The sequence below is a fragment of the Ovis canadensis genome, chromosome 2, assembly GCF_042477335.2.
Source record: "Ovis canadensis isolate MfBH-ARS-UI-01 breed Bighorn chromosome 2, ARS-UI_OviCan_v2, whole genome shotgun sequence".
NCBI lineage: Eukaryota > Metazoa > Chordata > Mammalia > Artiodactyla > Bovidae > Ovis > Ovis canadensis.
In genome coordinates this window covers 162,338,054-162,359,453 of record NC_091246.1, presented here as the reverse complement: position 1 = coordinate 162,359,453, position 21,400 = coordinate 162,338,054, and the positions used below count along the sequence as shown (strand labels likewise).

At 45.6% G+C, this 21,400-nt stretch overlaps 1 protein-coding gene across 5 annotated transcripts in view; it reads left to right on the top strand.

Annotated features, from left to right (window-relative positions):
* FMNL2 (formin like 2) overlaps window positions 1-21,400 on the top strand; it is a 332,517-nt gene that overhangs the window by 307,178 nt on the left and 3,939 nt on the right. For 4 of the 5 annotated variants that reach the window (XM_069577505.1, XM_069577507.1, XM_069577506.1 and 1 more), the window contains 10 exons: window positions 4,983-5,107; window positions 5,683-5,885; window positions 7,157-7,391; window positions 8,451-8,519; window positions 8,647-8,727; window positions 10,246-10,375; window positions 13,073-13,236; window positions 14,193-14,294; window positions 16,902-17,000; window positions 17,733-17,856. In XM_069577505.1, the coding sequence (XP_069433606.1) occupies window positions 4,983-5,107; window positions 5,683-5,885; window positions 7,157-7,391; window positions 8,451-8,519; window positions 8,647-8,727; window positions 10,246-10,375; window positions 13,073-13,236; window positions 14,193-14,294; window positions 16,902-17,000; window positions 17,733-17,856 (1,332 nt within the window). Of the gene's footprint in view, window positions 1-4,982; window positions 5,108-5,682; window positions 5,886-7,156; window positions 7,392-8,450; window positions 8,520-8,646; window positions 8,728-10,245; window positions 10,376-13,072; window positions 13,237-14,192; window positions 14,295-16,901; window positions 17,001-17,732; window positions 17,857-19,783; window positions 19,952-21,400 lie in introns of those variants that run through there. The other variant, XM_069577509.1, reaches the window with a different exon arrangement.

Here is a 21,400-nt window from a genome sequence, read left to right as displayed (position 1 = left end):
CACTACAGGGGAAATTGTCTCGCAGGGGTGGCGTTTTTCTCTCAATAGCCTTTGTTGCGGAAGTTCCAGTTTCCCACTGTCTTCCCACCTTCTCTCTCTCTACCTAGAGAAGGGAAGAGAGACAGGTGACCCTCTTAGGGATTTTTATGGGCTCAGGAAACAGGACCATCCAAGCTCTGACAGCATGTGTGCTTCCAGTGCTTACGGCTCTTTTCTTTGAAGGTATTTTCAGTGGCATCTGCGAAAGAGGAAGATGCCTTTCTGTGTAACTGCCTGATGTGGGCTTCCAGGCATTTCTTCCGAGCATTTGAGGACATCACAATTTACTATAGTGAAATTAAGCTTTGAAGGGAAATGTCCCACAAGCAGTATCTTCTTGCCTTGAGATGCTTCCTGTTGATGCACGTGGTCCTCCTGCTGCCAGGACTGGGTGTGGGTTTCCTTGCACATCAGAAGTAAGGCAGGGCCAGTGTGGCTTGAGAGCAAGAGCATTACTCTAATGTCTTGAAATCTTAAGTTCTTATTTTTGACTCATGGAAAGGAATTTTTACTCTTTTCTAAAATACTGCAAGCCATTTTCCCAGTCAGAGCGTTTCCCTGCCATTTGGAATTGCTCTGAGCGTTGCGGAGCCATCCCTGTAACATTGGATAGTTCTGCTTCCTCATCTGTTTCAGTCCCTTCGTAAGGTCTCTTATTTCCAATGAATTAGCACTCTAGTGGTCTGATTTCCAAGGCTGCAGTGGTTTTCAGAGCTTTTTGCCCCAAGTCTAAACGACAGTCTTAATTATAGGCGATCTCCTAGCCTCCCTCTCTTAGCCTGCCTGTGCCATCGGCAGCTGGACTGGCCGGTCATTAGGAGTAATTCATCCTAGTGACTAAAGCCCTTTTCAACGCCACCAAACCACCCATAACAAACTTGTTCTACATCAAATCTGTGGTGTTTACTTCCACCCCTGTTCATATAAAACTGTCATGCAAGATGCCTGTTCAAAGTCGTGTTGGCAATAAACCAGTGACTTATTTCAACCTTTCAAGATCTTCCTCATCCACTGCTTTCTTGTAGAACTTTTATTGCTTCTGAAGGACAAAAGTTAAAGTGTCACAATGAGACTGTTGGATTTTGAAACATAAGCAAACAGAAAACCTCTTAAGAAACCGCAGGAGTCTGTTCCATCAACAGGCTGTTTTCGGTGATGTTGTGGAAGCTTGAGATTGTCGTGTGCACCCAGGCCTGGGGATGAGCGCACCAGGAGCGCTCACCGTGAGCTGTGTCACCCCGGCGTCCCTCCTTTGGTTCTGCTTCCTTTCTCTCTGGTAGAACCTAACGTGCGGTGCCCCCTCCACTTCCATTCACCTGGGCTCCGACTTGTACCTCCAAACCGCCGTGGCCGAGAGAAGAGCCAAGAGGCTGAGGCGCGCAGGTCCAGGGCTCCCTGCTGAATGAGTCTCGGCCTCTCAGGTTAAATGTTTTGCCTGGGTTCTTCCTCCTACCTCATCTCTGCAATTTGTTGGCTCTGTTGATTTGCCTCAGTTTCACAGTGAGACTCTGTGATCAGCTGATCATTCACGGCTCCTGCCAGGGTTGCTGCATTTGGAGGTTGTCCCCTTCTTGTGCAGTTTGAAGGACTGGATGTGGGACTGAAGAAACTCCTCCTTAGTGCCGTAAGCATCCACTAAACAGCTATAAGGTGTTCTCTTTATCAAGACATAAGGACTATGAGATCCTTAGGAGTCTTTGATAGCTTGGCATCAGGCAGTTTCTGCTGCTGCTGCTAAGTTGCTTCAGTCGGGTCCGACTCTGTATGACCCCATAGACGGCCGCCCACCAGGCTCCCCCGTCCCTGGGATTCTCCAGGCAAGAACACGGGAGTGGGTTGCCATTTCCTTCTCCAATGCATAAAAGTGAAAAGTGAAAGTCAAGTCGCTCAGTTGGTTTCTACAAGGCCTTTAATCTCTTTTCTTTACTCATCCTTAATTTGACCATTAATACTTAGTGGTTGTAGCCCATTCTGTGGGCTGCTTTGGGCTACTGGCCGCTTTGCCAATGTGTTCAGTAACACGCTCTTTCTGACACCAGGAAGTGAGACAGAATCAGGATGTCCCCATAGAGCCAAGAGACAGCTGAGATGATTAGCCAAAGGCTCCCGGGAAGCCAGAGACCTGTGACATCGCTAGGCTCCTGGATCTACAGGAAACTGGGTGTCTTAGTTCTTCAGCAGGCAACCAGCAAATATCTTCTTGGTGACCAAGTCAGGGGACCAGGAGGAGGTCCCTAAGTTTATCTTGTTGACTTTTCTTTGCATTTTATAGAGAAAGTATTATTAGTGTGAAGCATGCATTCAAAGTGTAAGGCCTGGCTCCTGAGACCTGTTGGATCAATCTGGTTCCTGTTTCTCGGTCAGATCATTGATGACAGGCCCTTGGGTAGTCTGTAAATGGAACCTTTGCTGTCTCTTTGGAAGAATGTGTTTTCGAACTTCACAGTGAGAATTGAGAGTTCAACTGATTATTTTTTTTGTTAAAAAAAACTATTCAGATCTTATGGAATACTTGGTACAGGTCAATATGGATGTTTGGGACCACTGTAATGAAATCATCTTTTCCTCTCTTTCTAAAAAAGAATTATTAAAAAAAAAAAAAAAACAATAGTAAGGGTGTCTTTAAGGCAGGCCTGAAAGGAAATGAATTTTTGGCTCTGTGCTGCCTTGTGAAATGTGTCCCAGAAGTGTGGAATTCTCTGCTAAGAGTATGTGAACTGCTGAGCCGCTGGATGCTAACCATATCTAATTTTCTTTTTCTGTATTTTCTTTGTTCTCTCTGCTTCCACAAAAGACGGGCCCATCAAGCTTTTCTGTAGGTTGCTCCTCCCTGAGTGTGTTGAGTGTCTGCCCTGTGTCCCCGTGGGTCACACTGTGCCGTGACATCCCCCATCTCCCGTCGAGCCATTACATTTGCTCTGTGTCTGTGGGGAGGCGCGGTGCTGGCTGGCAGTTGTGGTTCCAGGGCTACCCGTGTTTTAGTTGAATCTATAGAAGAGGTTATGGCCCTTTAGGCAGACATCCTGGACTTCAGGCACCATGTTCCTTTCCCCTTGGACAGAGGACTGTTTTCTAGTTTTATCTTCATAGTTGGATCTCAGGGCCTCAGCTCTGGAAGGGTTTTAGATTGATCCTGAGCGGGAGGAAAAAAGCTCCTCCCCACAAGGGCAAGCTGGGTGCTGGACATCCCCTCCGCCTGGGGCCCGGCTGTCTCCATGGAACACCACCACTTCCCCACCCCACCCCCAGCACGCACACAGCCACTTTCTCGAGCCAGAACCCTGGGAGCAAGATGCACATGGTCACCTAATGACCCCTCCTCTGCTGACCGCATCCCCCCTTCCCCAACTCCTCAGGGTCAGGACAGCCTTTCTGAAGAGAACATTTTTTTTGCCTGTGCTCTGATCTCAGGCTTATTCCTAATCTTGCTGAGTTAGAAGTAGGGTGGCTGCCCGTGGAGTGACTTGTAGGGAGTGTCCTGTGGCCTGGAGGGATGATAGAAACAGGTGATGCTGACCCGGCCGTCTCAGGTTATGAGAGGCAGGTGCAGCCTGCCCCCCAGCCCCTACTTCTTCTCCCTGAACCTTGTTGAGGCGCCAGACTAGAGGAAGTTCTGATCCTTCGGCCCCTGTAGACATGGTTCTTCCTGGGCAGCACTGGCAAACATGGTCACCAGCAGGCAGTGGGGACTCAGGTGTCGCATCTGGGGGTGGACGGCCTGGTTTGGCGAACGCTGTGTTTCTGTGTCCCTGCATGCTTCTGTGTGGATCTGTCAGATGACATTCCTGCTGTTTCTGTGGCCTTCGTAACTCTGGAGGAACGAGAGGCACTGTCTGTCCCCCTTATTACAGTCAGGCGGGCAGCCGGGTAAAAGCCCACTTGTGTGTTACATTTCTTCTGTTCTGCACTGACTGAACTTCTTCTTCTCCCTCCCTTCCCTAATAGTGTGGTGTGCATCCTGAGACAGCCTTGGAAGGTGAATATTTATAGCTAGTTGGTTTAGGAAGACTTCTTTATGTTGTGTAGTTAACTAATGGAATTTTTAGTGGATTATCTTTTTTAGCTTATTTCCCCAAAGTAAGAGGAGTTAGCACCCCTCCACCCCCCATCCCCTCAGAGATAGAGCCCTTCCTCTCTATTAAGAGGTTTCCAGTGTTTTTGATGAGTGCATTCTTACCTTCTAGTTGCAGGTAGCTGACTCCTGGGGAGATGTTGCTCCTCAAAAGAGGGGGCAGAGATTGCAGCCCTTATCACAAAAGCAACGCAAACCCCCATTTCTGAGTACCCTTTTTGTCTTCTTACACATTTTCTGTTTGGGGACTTGCACGGCCCTTAGTCTGTTTGGAATAACTCAGCAGCCAGTATAATCCCTGTGACTGGAATCATCCGTAGGGTTGTGTTGCTGTGGCTGAAAGGCAGCCTTCTGGACCTTTCATTCCTGATGGTTTAGGCAGATACTATCTGCAGCTTCTAATCATTGTTGAAGAATTTTTTTTTTTTTTAATAAATGTTCAAGAGCCAGAAATTTAGGATGTCAGAATTACAGTCATAGTCACGCATGTCAAACCAAGTGACACAGGGTATTTGCCCTCTCTGCTGTCTAATAACATGAAGAATAGTTTTTACTCCCCGACACTTTGTGCTAAGCACTGTCTTGACACTGTGGCTATATTTCAGCCATCCAGTTGCCTACATTAAAACAGTGAATACAAGTGAAAAGCCCAGGGCTTAGGCCTCTTTAACACACTGTTGTATCAGTCAGCCAAATGAAGACCTCAAGTTGCTCTGGCCAAAGCGTTGTGTGACATTTTCTGTTTTAAAAACACCTGGCCACCTTTTGCCAGTCTTCCTCCAGGGTGAGAGTGTCATCTGCGAGGACTGTTGTCTGATTGTTCTCAAGGGTCTTGGTGGAATCTTCATTGCATTCTCTCTGACCTCTGTAGCTGTGAAAATTAAGAAGCCAATCAAGACGAAATTCAGAATGCCAGTTTTTAACTGGGTTGCCCTGAAGCCAAACCAGATCAATGGCACAGTCTTCAACGAAATTGATGACGAACGAATTCTGGAGGTATCTTTCTCATTGGTTAGAAACCAGGGACCTTCTCTGTGCAGCAAAGCCAGGATGGGTGCTGTGTTAACCGGAACATTTCAAAAAGCTAGTGTTTTAAGTGTCTTGATGTAAAAGAAGAAAAGAATAAAACTGAATGCTCTTTTATAAGGTGGTTCTAAAACTGTGTTTAACAAGTGACATTAAAGTGGAATAGTTTTGAACATATTCACTGTATGTGACAACAGTGACGCAATCTCTGCCCTTAATTTATAAAAGGGCATAAAAACCTTTTATTGAACTGTGAATAAGAAAGGACTCATAATCACACCAACTAGTTGGTTTGGTGGATAGCTTCGGTCTGTGCTGGCCATCCCTACAAGCCAGTAATTGAAAGGCAATTGAATTAAGTGGTTGGAATCAGTTGTCCAAATAGTGAAATAGAGTTAAGCCGTGGCCAAAAAAAACAAGTATTATACATGGTAGAGAAAGTAACCTTTTTGATGCTTAAGAGACTATCCAAATTGTGGCTTCCTGACTTCATTTTTAAGTATAATCTAATTTGCTTATTTCATCCCTCTTCCCCCCACCCCCAGGATTTAAATGTGGATGAATTTGAGGAAATATTTAAGACAAAAGCCCAAGGTCCTGCCATTGATCTTTCTTCAAGCAAACAGAAGATAACGCAGAAAGGATCGAGCAAAGTGACATTACTAGAAGCAAATAGGGCTAAAAATCTTGCCATCACTTTAAGGAAAGCTGGGAAGACTGCTGAAGAGATATGTAAAGCTATTCATGTGTAAGTTCAGGGCATTCAGGAAGATTATATCCTAGTGAATTTGGGATAAAAAGACGGACCAGAAATGGCCCTTGGGGGTGCTGTATTAGAATGAGTAACTGTCTTAGAACAACAGTTGGATCGTGGTGTCACTTATTATCTTGTTCTGCTCTCATATATGCTGACAGCAACACCTACATAAAAGGAAAGTTGAGAGAAGTATTGCAGATGATAAGAAAAGGGGGAAAATGTCAGTTTTCTGTGGAGTATCTGAATTTTATCCAGATTTGCTGAGTACAAATTTGATGGCATTTGTGGAATGATTCAACTCAATGCCAGATGCAAATAGGATACAGATGCATATTTTAATTCATAACAATAGGAATGTGATTCCTGTTGCTCCTTAGCACTTACCGAACATTTTAAACCAAGTTCATTTTTTTTTTTTATCCGTGAACTGCAGAGATGGCATTGGTTTTATTTACTCTTCTGTGAGAAGAATCTTTCTACTCTTTCACTTGTGGTAACTTTCAAATATGATAAGGATGTTATTAGATGTTTTAGGAACTAATTTGTCATTGATGTTTTATAAATTTTGATCAGTGATTCTGTTCTGATTTCTGGTGCTGAAACCTAATATGCATTATGGTTTTTAATCTATATTTATTTTGCTTGTCATGATTAAATGTAATTCTCTTGTTTTGCTGAACAGAGTTTGTCCAGAGAATAAAACAGGGGTTGTAGCACATACTTCTTTTAGTTCACATTGAGCATATGTCTACAAAGAGCTGGTATTCTTTAAATGGATGTATGCATTTAAGCGAAACATCCATTTATTATAGGCATTTGGATGTATTTTTCCTAAACACAAGGAAAAATATCCCAGACTTGCTGGTCTGATTGAAATCGTTTACAGAGTTCACCAGATATTCTGTAATCATGCATATAATTTGTATCTCTTTAATTAGTAGTATTTCACATGCCTAAAAAATGTCCTTGAACTGCTTAAACACCAGAAGTTCAGCCTTCCTTTTGCTTTTTCCTCCTGTCATTTATTGGTGGTTTCCAGAGGCTTAGGGCTACTAATAGCCTGAAAACTGAGTGTGGCAGTTGTGCTCCAGGTTTCCAGGAAGGACCAGTGAAGGTCCTTGATGCACAGTCAGGAGCCAGCTCCCGGGGCATGTGCACATCTGTAGACATTGGCCTGCTGTAAACATCAGCTCATGCATGAGCTGGACCAGACGGGGAGGAGGTTCTCTCTCTAACACTGGCACGTTCACTTCTGTCTTCAGATTTGACTTGAAGACCTTGCCTGTAGACTTTGTAGAATGTCTGATGAGGTTCTTGCCAACTGAGAATGAGGTAAAAGTGCTTCGGCTCTATGAGCGGGAACGGAAGCCCCTGGAAAACCTGTCGGATGAAGACCGGTTCATGATGCAGTTCAGTAAAATTGAGAGGCTCATGCAGAAGATGACCATCATGGCCTTCATCGGGAACTTCGCTGAAAGCATTCAAATGCTGACTCCTGTGAGTGGCCCAGCTCTGGCAAGGGCATGGAGGGGTGCAAAGGGATAGAATTTTTTGTTGTTTTCTTTTATGGTTCTCGCAGAATTGCACTTCATGTCGTGGACTCTAAGATGCTTTCCCAGAACTTTCGAGATGGCATTTTTATTTTTGCCGTCTTTTTCTCACTGTGTATGCCATGTAAATTTGAAAACAGTGAATTTCCCTATTCCATGTGGCTATTTCCCCCAGAGAATGCCGTTTCCTGTGTCTGCAAATGTCCTTTGGATTTCAAATGACACTTCAATTCAGAGAACAAGGAAAATCATTTTCTTAAATTTGGTTCCCTCCTCAAAGTACCAGTCCACTGGCTGGGGTTAGCAAGACTGAAAATGTAATTTCATTTCTAAAAATGATCTCATATCTTTAGTGAACAGGCTTATTGGCTTCCATTGGAAGCATTAAATTTGCCACGGGAGTCTTCTTCCTTGGAAGTTTGTTACAATACACTGTGGTGATGTAGAAATAATAGCCAACCATCTCTTATTCCTTTGTGTTAAACTGGTAGATGCTTATGAATATCATAAATAGCTCTTTCCCAGTTCTGTTTCTAAATAAATGTTTGTTAATTGCTGATTATAGTAGCATGTATTCTGAGAATTTCTGCACAGTGATGGTATTTCTTTGCTATTTTGTTGTGTTCTTGTTCTTGGCTAGCTCCATTGATTTAAAAATATGAATTGTATTACATGATTACAGATGGTGGGCAAGGAATTGAATTCTGTTGAAAGACACTGTTGACTCCTAACTCTTAAGTCTCATTGCTTACAGATTTTATGATAAGCTAGTTCTCATAATGCTTCCTATTTAGAGAAGAGCTTACATGTGATGCGATAGTTATTTAAGACCTAGCAGGACAACTTAAATTTGTTATGTTTAGGAAAAAATAGAATCTCAACATTAAGGCTCTAAGTTCTAAATGAAGGCCTATTTTCTTCTGTGTTAATTTTTAGTTTTCAGTTAGAGTTCCCCATTTTTAACGTGTCTTTTTTCCCCCCTTCTTTCCTTTGACTTGGAATCTAGCAACTGCACTCAATTATAGCAGCATCTGTCTCTATAAAGTCGTCCCAAAAACTCAAGAAAATCCTGGAGGCAAGTGAAGTTTTCCTTTCACGCATTATGCACGTATGGAAGAGCTGACTTGTCAGTTGCATTCCTCGGCTGGGGAATGTCTGAGATGCTGTCCTGATGGGCTAATCTTTTCTCTTGTTCTTTACAGATCATCTTGGCCCTTGGAAACTATATGAATAGCAGTAAACGAGGAGCAGTTTATGGATTTAAACTTCAGAGTTTAGATCTGGTGAGTGGGTTAAAAGAAATACAAGAGTTATATGAGAGATGAAACAGCTGGCAAAGATTAAACCCTGAAGCAGAGAGATTCTGCTCTGGGAAGCAGGGTGGGATATTTTGATGAAGATTCTCTGCTAGTGGGAGCATCAGTTGGTACAAATTTTCTGAAACACCATTTGGCAGCAGGTACTTCAAACGTTAGGAATACTCATACCTTGTGACCCAGTATTTCCATTTTTAGGACTCTTTCCTCAGGAGTCAGAAGTATGGATTCTGTTGTTTTATTTATAATTGCAAACAATTAGCAACAATGTAACAGAGAAGGCAGTGGCACCCCACTCCAGTACTCCTGCTACAGTCCATGCGGTTGCTAAGAGTCGGACATGACTGAGTGACTTCACTTTCACTTTTCACTTTCATGCATTGGAGAAGGAAATGGCAGCCTACTCCAGTGTTCTTGCCTGGAGAATCCCAGGGACGTGGGAGCCTGGTGGGCTGCCGTCTATGGGGTCGCACAGAGTTGGACACCACTGAAGTGACTTAGCAGTAGCAACAATGTAAAGATTGGACATTTGGGGAAATGATTAAATATGCTGTAATAATAGTTGATCCAATGAGCTCTCCTCCAAGTGTAAGAATATTTGTGAAGAGTTTTAAAAGGAATAGGTAATTTGATGTTTAGGAAAGAAAGGGTGTAAGTTGTCTATACAGTTTGATTTTTAAGTAAAATATGGAAGAAAAACCCGAATGGAAGTAGTCAGGTGTTAACAGAGAGGTTGAATGGAATTAGGAAATTCTTTAAAGCTTATTTTTATTTTTCTATGTTGTCTAAAAAAAAAAAAGATTTTTTTTCCTCCTTCTTGGATGGAGAAGGGTGCTCTGCTTTTCAGTCACCTGACTTGTGTGAATAGCACTAGAGAAAATGCTCTGTGGAGCCCTGTCCCCCAGGCTGTATGGGGTACCATGATTTCACAGGAGCCTCTGGGGCAGTGGGTGGAGTCCCCGGCCCAGGGCTAGGCGTTATTTGATGGGGAGTGTGTATTAAGTCTCAGTTCTGGCCCCTAGGAGGCCACAGTCCATTGAGCACATCTGCTTTGGGTTGGGAAATAAAAGCGGCCAAGTGGGATGTGAGGACTGTGGGGAAAGGACCTCTGCCTGCCAGGGCACACCTGTGCTCACCTGCCAGTTCCAGGCCCAACCCCAGTCTGGCCTTTACTTGGGGAGCAGAGCCTGGAGTCTTGCTGCTTGTAAGCACCGGGGAGGCGGTGGGGCGGATGGGGACAAGGAGTTCCCGTGAGGAGAGAAATGTGAACGGCTCTCGTGCTTAGAGTCGTCTCTGAAGTTGGGTGTATCCCCTGGTCATGAAGTCCTCTTGTCACTTAATAATCCATGGGCTGGTTCACGTGAGAACCAAGCTGACTCTCCTGTGGGGGTGTTTTCCGTCTCCTCTGGGGTTCCTGTCCCAGGTGTTTATTCTGAGTGGGAGGATGTCATCTTTACTCTAACCTGTGTCCCCTCTGGTTTTCAGCTCTTAGATACGAAGTCAACGGACCGAAAGCAAACGCTTTTGCACTATATATCCAATGTCGTAAAAGAAAAATATCAACAAGTGTCCCTCTTTTATAATGAGCTTCATTATGTGGAGAAAGCTGCTGCAGGTACTCAACTTTAGCTTTTAACATTACTGTTGGGTGTAAATGCCTTGAGTCATGGGGGAACCATTCCCTGTGTAAATAGCACTCCTCAGAACCCTTCTATGAGAGTGAGGCTAAAATATCAGAGGCTCTGAGCTGAAACACATTGGCTATGGTGCTGCCCATTCCTGGGATCAATAACAAACATGCACATGAAGGTGACCTTAGTGTCCTCTTTATAAAGATCCAGGTCTTTGGGGCTCATGCGACTTCCCTCTTCCATCTGTTGCCCTTTTTATTCTGTTCCTGTCATTTTCTTTTTTTTTTCACTTTTTGGGTATGCCTCTCAGCATGTGGGTTCTTAGTTCCCCGACTAGGGATCAAACCTGTGTCCCTCTGCACTGGAAGCATGGAGTCTTCACTGGAACACCAGGGAAGTCCCTGTTGCTGTTATTTGACGTAAGAGAATGAGAATCTAAGATTCAGCCCCAACAAATTCTTTAATTAAATTTTGTGCCGTCCTACTTGCACAGGTGTGGCAGTTCTAAACGTTTGTGTTTAGCCTGAATTATCAGAAATTATCAGTAATTCTCGTTGCTGTGACAGTTGGGAATTTTTTTGTATAAATCACCAATGACCCTGAGATTGTGGCTCTGTACTGGGTAATAGAATCCTTATGTTTCAAGTGAGAAAACTTGACATTTTTTATAGATTAAATGCCTTTCCCAAGGATACATGGCTAGAAAGTGATAGAAACACAGCTCAAGGAACTCCCCTGGTGGTCTAGTGGTTTTAGGAAGCTGCCTGCCAGTGCATAAGACATGGGTTGATCCCATGTCCAGGAAGATCCCACAAGCCACGGCACAATGAAGCCCGTGTGCCACAACTACTGAGCCTGTGCGCCGCAACAGGAGAAGTCAGCGCAGCAATAAATAAATAATAATAATTTAAAAGCGAAAGGAACTTGAACTCGGGTTGTCTGCTCATATGCATTTCTCTTCTGGTGGAGTGATTTCCTTCCTTTTCAAGTTTCCCTTTGTCTAAATTAAGGGGTTTTAGCATCACAATTCTAATTAAGAAAAAACAAGTTTAAAAATTTCCTATAGCTCATTTTGGCCCAAATGAGATTCCCCTAAAGTGTCATTTCAAAAAACCCAGTGGGGGAGATTGGGGAGATTGAGGTGCTCTCTGACAGACTTGTTTTCTGCATTCTCACTCTGGGGCCCACGTGGATTCCTTTATCTATTTATTTATTTTTACTGTGGTAGAAGTCATGTAATATTAAAAAGTACCGTTTAACTATATTCACCCGTGCAGTCCAGGGGCACTGGTCAGTGTGAATGTGTAAGTACATTCACTTTGCTGCGCAGCTCTCACCATGCTCCGTCTCCTGAATTTTTCCCTTTCCTAAACTGAATCTCTGTCCCCATTAAACACTAACTGCCCATCCTTTGTCCCCTCCCCACCCCACCCCCAACCCCTGGCCTCTACCAATGTACTTTCTGACTCTCTGAATTTGACTATTCTAGATATCTCATATAAAATGGAATCAAACAGTACTTGTCTGCACCTAATGTATATTGGAATGCCTTTTTAAGTTTGATATGTGACAGATTCTTTATCCCGCCCCTCGTTTATTCATTCACTCCTTCCTTTAGCCAGCAAACCTTTTTTGAGTTCCTGCTTTGTACTTGTTACTGGCCTAAGCACTGAGGAGTCAGAGATGAATAACACAGTGTGGGTCTAGCTCGGGAGAAACACGCTACTTTGTTCTATAATTCCTCCCTGTGCAGAGCTGAGTCAGGGAATGGGGAGCCGGAGGTGGGGCTCGGACCTCCTGCAAGAGGCTGCAGGGGTGAAGCCTCCCTGGGCGGATGGCTACCCTGCAGATGGAAAGATTCCTGCTCATAATCCCTTCTGAAGCACGGAAGGGTTGTTAGCAAAAAGAAGCTGTTCCAGGTTGCTTTGGGTCCTGGTGGTCAGGACAACTGAAATTCAGTAGGTGAAATGCTGCCCCCTGCTGGAGAGTCATAGAAATGCAGAAGAGTTCAAGGGCTTCCCTTGTGGCTCAGCTGGTAAAGAATCTGCCTGCAACGTGGGAGACCTGGGTTTGATCCCTGGGTTGGGAAGATCCCCTGGAGAAGGGAAAGGCTACCCAGTCCAGTATTCTGGCCTAGAGAATTCCATGGACTATACAGTCCATGGCGTCACAAAGAGTCAGACACGACTGAGTGACTTCCGCTTCACTTCACTTCACTTCACTCACCGCTTAGAGGATAAGCTCTTGGGCCAGTCAGTTAAGGAACCTCTGAGCCTATAGGCTAAGCAATAGGTTATCACATCCAGTAAGAGGAGTGGAATAGTTGGAAACAAACACAAGATTTGGGGTCCGTATTTGTTATCCAGACTCCATCTCTGCCACCTCCTAGCTTGTGACATGAGGAAGCCCGTATGACTTCTTCGTGCTGCTTTTCCTCGTCAGCAACGTGGGCTGATGGTACAAATGAATTAGTGCATATAAGGGGTTTACTGCAGTGCTTGATGGTGAGCGCTTAGTAAATCCCTGCTATGGAAGCCTCTCTTCACTGAAGACTGGAAACCAGATCCCAGGCTCTTGCATAACCCTGGTAGCCCACTGAGGAGTCGGCTTCCCAGTGAGAATTCACCGTGGCTTTGACCTTTCCCACTGAAGTCATGGGGACCTTGCTTTCCCTACTTCAGTGTCCCTCGAGAATGTTTTACTGGACGTCAAGGAGCTGCAGAGGGGCATGGACTTGACCAAGAGGGAGTACACCATGCATGACCACAACACGCTGTTGAAGGAGTTCATCTTCAACAACGAGGGGAAGCTGAAGAAGCTGCAGGACGATGCCAAGATTGCCCAGGTCAGTGTCTGTGTCCCCGACCTCCGTGAAGAAGAAGGAATCGGATTCCGTAAAGCCACCTCGGGTCCTGTCCTGACAATGGGGGGTAAATTCCCCTCTGTCTGCTGAGGATAGATACCCTGTGTAACTGTGCTCAGCAGGGATAGGGTCTTTCTGCATTTGTGCCTGGAGATGTCCCTGGCCTGCTCATTGTCCTCTTCTGATCTGAGTTTTTCTTGAGGCCCACCCCTGCTTCCCGTCCATCCCTAGGCTCCCTTTACCATGAGTCCTGTATTCAGTTCACCTCAACCAATACACGTCTGGCCTGTGCTCAGCAGAGCAGTGTTTGCAGTGTGTTGGGTTCTGTGGGACTTGACCTTGCAATCTTTCGCCACACTGGGGGTCAAGTTACGTACTTGAGAAGCAGCCAGAGTGGACTGGACACCATCACAGAAAGGGGAGGCTGTGTCAGGGGAACCCAGGAAGCAGACGTGTTGGGCTGGCTCCCGTGTGAGGCTGGCTGCCTTGTGTCCCAGGAGGATTTGGGCAAAGACATGAGTGCCCTGCTGTGGGACCCCTGGAAGGAGTGTGGAAGCAGTGAGCTGGAGTCTGACCAGTTTCTAAGGTCCCTTCTGACTTGGTCGACTTTAAGGAGTCCTCCCATGGCCTGAGGACACTCTTGTAAGGAGAAGCTCCTCGTGTATGTGTGTCTGTGTGTGTGACTGTGTGTGTGACTGTGTGTGTGTGTGTGTGTCTGTGTGTGTCTGTGTGTGACTGTGTGTGTGTGTGTGTGTGTGTGTGTGTGTAAAGTGGCAGGAGTTCCCAGGGACGGCTTTGGGTTGCCTTAACACAGGCTGTGGAGAATCGTGGGAGGTGAGGGAGAGCAGAGGCCAGAGAGTTGCAGGGGCCCCTGCAGCTCTTTCCCAAGTTCACATGCTGGAAAAAATGACATTTAAGAGAAATTCACTTTTTCACAGGATGCCTTTGATGACGTGGTGAAGTATTTTGGAGAAAACCCCAAGACGACACCCCCGTCTGTCTTCTTCCCCGTCTTTGTCCGGTTTGTGAAAGCCTATAAGGTAAGCCGGTGTCTGTCAAGCCTCCCCTGTGTAACTGTGCTCAGCAGGGACAGGGTCTTTCTGCATTTGTGCCTGGAGATGTCCCTGGCCTGCTCATTGTCCTCTTCTGATCTGAGGTCTTCACCCTTTGTTCTTGAGGCCCACCCCCGCTTCCCGTCCATTCCTAGGCTCCCTTTACCATGAGTCCTGTATTCAGTTCACCTCAACCAACACACGTCTGGCCTGTGCATTATTTCTTGAGCGGGTGCCTTCCTGGAGCTGCACTGCAGTCTCGAGCTCTGCAGGGGCCTGCCCCGGGGCTTCAGGCGGCAGATCTGGGTGGGGAGGACGAGATGCGAATTCTGGCCCTGCTGCTTAGGCCCTCAGACTGTCATGCTCTCTGTTTCTACCTACCCAGCCAGGAGCTCAGCCCCCAAACAGAAGCCTTTGGCTATCGCATGGGGCGAGGGAGACCCAGGACCATCCAAAGCCATCTTTGGAAGCTGCTGCGTCAACTGTCACCCTTGCAGGCAGGTCAAAGGACTGAGAAACCCAGGCCTCCTATGGAGTTGTGAAGCAGGTTGGGGTAGGAGGAGAGAGCCTCAGTATCATAGCCGAGGTCACGGACAGCCTGCTGGTGCTGGGCACGCCCACGACCACAGGCCTCTGGACAGCACTTCCCTAATTGTGGGCTGAAAGGTGGCTCTTGGAAGGGTAGTCGCTCCCTGTTTCCTTATCTGGACCCATAATGGCCCTTCCTTTAAATGGGAGGCCCTCTGTGACACACCCATATACCTTGAGACCATGGTTTTGAAAAAGCGCATGACTCAGATCTGTGTCAGAAAAATGTGTCCAATGAGAAAGGAAGCCAAGGAGAGCATTACGAGATTTCAGTGCTCAGCTTTCCAGATGGAGCAGTGGTAAAGAATCTACCTGCCAATGCAGGAGGTACAGGAGACGCAGGTTAGATCCCTGGGCAGAGAAGATCCCCTGGAGGAGGAAATGGCAACCCACTCCAGTATTCTTGCCTGGAGAATCTCATGGACAGAGGAACCTGGTGGGCTACAGCCCATGGAATTGCAAAGGGTCAGATATGACTGAGCACAGACGCAAGTGCTCAAGAAGACAGTGCGGCCTCCACTCTCCAGGCTTGCCTGCACGCTCACCTGGGTGATGTTGGTGGAGGAAGGAGGAATGTGATGGTGGAGTGGGGAGGGATGCGACAGGGGAGTGGACATTTCTGAAAAATGTGATGGGAAGCAGTGAGTCACTTCACCATCCTGATGGCTTTGGAGAACCACCCCTGGGCCTTTTCACTGAAACCCACGAGGTTCCCGCTATTCAGCCCTCTTCTCTCGGCATGGCTTAGTGTAGTGGTGATACGACCGGCAGCAGGAAGGCTTCCCCTTGCGTATGTGAGGGTGGGCACAGGCACAGCACCGGGTCCATGTGCGTGATCCCAGGGGCTGTGAGCAGTGAGAAGGGCTGGGCACCGGGCCTGCTGACCGAGGTGCTCTGCTGCTCCCTGGCTCAGGGGTAGAGATGGCTTGAGCTAGCTCTGGTTATGAGCTGGGACCATGTTTCTTCACATGAGAAATTATAAGTCTAAGGTCTAAAGAGAAAATATATGCTGTTTACAAATGCATGATCCAAGCTGGGAAGAGGGGTTGGTCTCCATGTCTGGAGAAAAAGAAGAGGTGCCACTCTTGGTGGTCTGTGGGGTATCACAGGTCAGAGCTTCTTAGCACGTTCCTTCCATGTTATCGTTTCTCCCCGGGGTCCTGTTCACTGGCTCCGTGAGGCACTTGTCAGGCAGGGATGCAACCAGATGTTCTACTTGCCCAAACACACTACATAGATAATAACTGCCTGGCCTGACACTGACCGAGGGACTTGGTGGGCAGATGTTAGGATTTTAGGATGTTTTCTCTTCTGAAGTGTGAACCGAAGTGAAACTTGAGACGAAAGCAACAAAGATGAAAATGTAAAGTTTATTACTGATGAAAGCTGGTTTGGAGGATAGGGTGTGCCTCTGTGAGTTCATACTTCAGCCCTGAATTAGATGATTTATCACTGCACAGCTAGACTATTAGAAGTAGCTGAGGGAGGCTGGATTCCAAAGAGAGGATGCTTAGAGGGCTGAACTGAGGTCGACCTGTTAGATTTCTTGTCCCTAATCTGTCAACCTTGCCGCTGCCTCACTTGGAAAGGAGTGAGGAGGGGGAGTCCAAGAGTGTCACTGAGGAAACAGGAGGCCAGGGGTGGAGGTTTTCCCCTAAGAATGGGCAGAAGGAGAGGAATCTGAGACCTTCCTTTCACAGAAGCTGTAGGGAGGGGAAGTCCCCACACATCTGTGAGAAAGACTAGGAAGCGGCCTGAGTAGGGAGAGGACCATCGGGAAAGGAATTTTCTGAAAAAGGTGAATCTCAACTACGAGTTTTGAAGAGGTGTGATATAGACTGATGGCAAAACCCCAGAGTCACTGTAGGAATAAAGTGTAGAGCTTCTACAGCTTCCCTTCACTCTCATTCCTGCCTAACTAAGGAGCCGCTCAGAAGGGCTTTTTAAAAGTCTTGACTGCTGGCATTTCCAGCAACATAATCTTCTGCTTCTTTTGATTTCACCCAGCAAGCAGAAGAGGAAAATGAGCTGAGGAAAAAGCAGGAACAAGCGCTCATGGAGAAGCTCCTGGAGCAGGAAGCTCTGCTGGAGCAGCAGGACCCAAAGGTGAGACGTGCGAGGCTCCAGCCGTGGTCCTCGTGTGAGCAGGGTCCTGATGGCTCCATGGAGGCACGTGGGCGAGAGGGGCTGGGACAGGATGCTTCAGTTCCTTCTTGGGCTTGGAAACTTGGCATGTGGATGCTTGCTCACTCATTACTTGTTCAGCCATCACTGGAATGAGGCTGAGAGCATGTTTGTATAGCATTTCCAAGTTTATAGAGATAGGGAACTTAAATCTTGGTTGGATGTAGAGAGACCATCCCAGGTAACCTGCTGACTGAACAGCGAAGTGTCCGCGAAGGGGAAGGCTTCTCAGGGTCGCCATTGGTGCTGGCCTTGATTGGGGGCAGGGCTTCGCAAGGAGGAATGGGAGAGAGCATTCTAGGGAGGGAAACAACACAGGTGGAGACCATGATGAAGGCTGGCAGGTCAGAGTATTTTTCATCAGGATCCTCTGCACTGAAGTGTAACAAGTCAGTGGCTATTACTAGCTGCCTTTTGTTGCCATGGGATCCGGCCTTCCTGTGGCTGCCAGTTTGTGTGTTCTTTGTGAAAAAGCTTTCATTCCCAGAAACTTCCTATGTTTTCTTCTGCTGAGCAGTGTGTTGGGATGGTGCTGTCTGTGCTTCAGACTGAGGCCGCTTGTTAGTCACAAAATGCTCAGATCCAGTTTGGATTTTCTCGGACCTCCAGTGGGTGTTGGTCTCATTAATCTTTGCCATTCTTTTTTCTTCTCAGTCGCCTTCCCACAAATCAAAGAGGCAGCAGCAAGAATTAATTGCTGAATTAAGAAGGCGGCAAGTTAAAGATAATAGACATGTATACGAAGGGAAAGATGGTGCCATTGAAGATATTATCACAGGTAAAAGCTACTTCCTCATTGTGGCCCATGGAGATCCCACTGGCCTGACTGTTTCTGGACCATTTGCAGATTTTGCTACTGCTTTTGTCCAGGGTTTACAAGTTCTTCAGTTAATTTTATCCAGACACAGAATTACAGAGAAACTCCATGCTAGTGTTTGAAGTATGTTTATAGTAACCTGTATACTGCCTGTCAAAGAGCTCCAACATTCTCTCTGAAACAAAGAAACAAAAATCTATTTCTCAATATCATGTATCAGTATCTCAATATCATTGGAACCCTGAATATCATTCACCGGGGCTCCTCCTCCTAATGATGTCCTGTTGTCTTAGATTTGTCCCCACGCTCCATTTTCTCACTCATGGCCACTTCTACCCGTGGACAGGGCCCATACTATACTAACCGCAGTCAATGCGTGTGTTTTCAACATGCTCTTCAAAAGCCTTTTCACTCATTCAAAGTAAGTGAAGATGCTAGGAAATCAGTGCTTTCATGAGGATGGACCAACAGGTCAAAAGCCCAGAGGGTTGAGGAATGGTCATTCTCTCGGCTAGAAATCGTGACTAACCCAGCTTGGTTCTTGTCTGATTAAGTTATAGCCTAATGCTTTCTGCTCAAACCGACTCTTCAGAGTCTCTACATTCCCTGTTAAAGATGGGGGCAGTAATTTGGGGCAGTGGCTACAAGTGACTGCCTTTTCATGTTTGTTACCTAAAGTTTCTCACCTTCTAAGATACTTAACACTTTTTGGTAGGAAATGTTACACAAAAGTGTAGAGGAAACTCTGTAAAAGTATAGAGAACAGTACCCATCACCAGTCAGTAGTTTCCAGCTCATGGCCAATTTTGTTCCATATCTGCTTCTACCTGTTCCCTTGGGGTTATTTTGAAGCAAATCCAAGACATGTAATTTCATTTAGAAGTATTTCCATATAATCTTTGAAAGATAAGGTCTGTTTAGTAAAACAAGCATACCCACAGGGCCATTATCACATACCTCTGAAACGCAGAGTTCCTTAAAAAAAAGCCAATCATTATTCATATTTCCTTAATTGTCCTAATTTTTTAAAAAAAATATAACTCTCCAGACTTTTGATTTCTCATTTCTTGTTAATAGCTTAGTCAGCATTGAAAATAGGGATTACAAAATGGCCAAGTCAGGATTTTTTACCAGCACAGACCCAAAGAAATAAACTAGGAGAATGAATCACTAAAAAAGGAAGTCAATAAATAATTACTTGTCCAGAGTAAACCAGTGTGAGAAGTGGAATAGGTAAGTGGCTGATGAAAGTGCCAGTGTCTGCAGGGTACACACGTGTTCTGTACCTTTGTGCCTGCCAGTGTCTGTCCACCCTGCAGTGGCTGGCAGGTGGCTCCCAGATAAAGCTTCCTTGTCTAGCATCTCTCCTTGCCTCCTCTGCATGGAGCGAGAAGCTCTGCTCTGAGCAAGACCAGGACAGATCTCCTTGGGTAAGCACTGTTGTAGCCTCAAGGCCACAATGGGGTTGACTTGTAGGTAGAGGAGCATCCAGCCGTGGCACATTAAGAACTCAGAGCTCCGTTTTCATCAACCTGTCCTCCAGCTTAGCGACACTGGCTCATAAAATGTACAGTTTCTATTTGCCTGACCTGATCTACCATAGGAGGTAAATAAATATGTTTATGGAGCAGTTTTTTTTTTTCTTCTGCTTGGGCTATTTTCCATGATCTACTCAACCCTGCCCCAGATTGAGTAAAGACTGAGTAACTCTTCTAGGCTTTTTGAACTCACCTGGGTGCATATTATATATTGCCTTCCCCGTTTCCTGCTCCCCTCCCTCACCCTTCCCCCAGGTATAATTAACAAAGCACTAACCATGTACTAATGCAGTAGATTGTGGCTTCTTACTCTCTTCTGTTTGTCTTGTTTGACTGTTATTTCAATGCAGTGCTGAAGACTGTGCCCTTTACTGCTCGCACCGCCAAGCGTGGCTCTCGATTTTTCTGCGAACCTGTTCTCACTGAGGAATACCATTACTAAACTATTACTCTTTCTCGCCTGCTGCTCTTAAAAGGTTGCTGTGGGTTTTTTGACCTCTAACGACCCTGTGTGTGTGTCAGGCCTACCCAGCAGTCTAGCATGGAACTGCCATCTCCACTGTGTTGTATTTTACGTTGTCTTCATGCTGCATGGTTTCTCATTTCAGTCACAATTGCTGACTCACTAGCATTTTTAATACACCCTGAACCCACATGACTGGGATGGTGTGTGCCAGTTGAATTAATACAATTACATATAGAAATTTTCAGAAAATGGAACGCTTCTTTGAGAGTCGGGGGGGATGAACTAGGTTGCTTGTAAGATTTTGAGGCTAATATCTTTCAACACAAAATGACAGTCACCAATAACAGTAATTATTGTTCCTACCATTTATTGAGCACTTTCTGTTTTGGAATAGATTTATATAGATATTAAACCGACCTTTTTGTGCGCAGCTTGCTTTGATAGTAAAACGAGCTGCTGTACAAGCTCTCAGGAATACAAAGTGCTCTACAGATGCAAAATGATTTGCAGAAGGATCTGTGAGGTACACGCACCTGTAAGCTGGATCTGAAGTGCCGTATGTAGTTCGTAGCCATCATCCAGTGTGGTGGAGCTCGTGGTACAAGCTAAACTCAGGGAGCTCTTTAGATCGAGAGGCCTGTATAAGCTGAAATAGGTAGCTTGATATTCACTTTTTCCTTCTGAGTGTCATGACCAAGTTTCAGCTGTCAGCAGTTCCCTGTTGGAGCAAGGCTGTGAACTAAGCAATGAAGATAAAGGCTTGGGAGACCCCACTGTCTTCTCATTCATGCTTATTCACTGGTGGCTCTGTTCCATGTCAAACCCAGGGCATTGCTACTGTGATGAGCTCATATCTGGATCTGCTTCTTTGGTCAAGATGGTGGCTACATGTTCATAGAAAATGAACATGTTTATTGGCATGTGCTACTGTTCTTGAAAATAAAAGAAAAACATGATCAAACTTTCCCAAGAAATGAGCCTAGGCTTAGTTTCTGAAGGCTGAATAAGGAATAAACTTCTCTGATGATTAGAAAAGTGACAAAGGAAAGACATACTCTGAGTGTATGAAATAGCCACTCTTTGACTGCCGTGCTGAGATTGACATGGAACTGGTTACATGTTTAGTTTGTGGCGTTCTCTTATCTGAATTGCACTTGTTATGTATGCTCCTGTGTCTCAAGATAATGAAGGATGTGGTATGTTGTTGCCTGTTCTGCGGTGTGCCTACTCACCAGTACTTATTAACAAGGCTAGAGACTGTTATCTACTTGACTGAGGTTGTCAGCTTTGCTGCCGGACTGTTTTTCTGGAGCCAAACTTCAAAGCAGCTTGGATCTGGGTGGTCAGAGCTGGGTGGGAAGGCATGCTCGCCCTTCCCTTGTTTTCTCTAACACTTCTTGTAGTGTGGCTTCCTTTCTTCTTCTGTTGGCTAACATGCCCGGGAATGTTATTCACAAAGTTGAATTGCTTTCCATTTTCATCCCATTTTTACTTAACCATC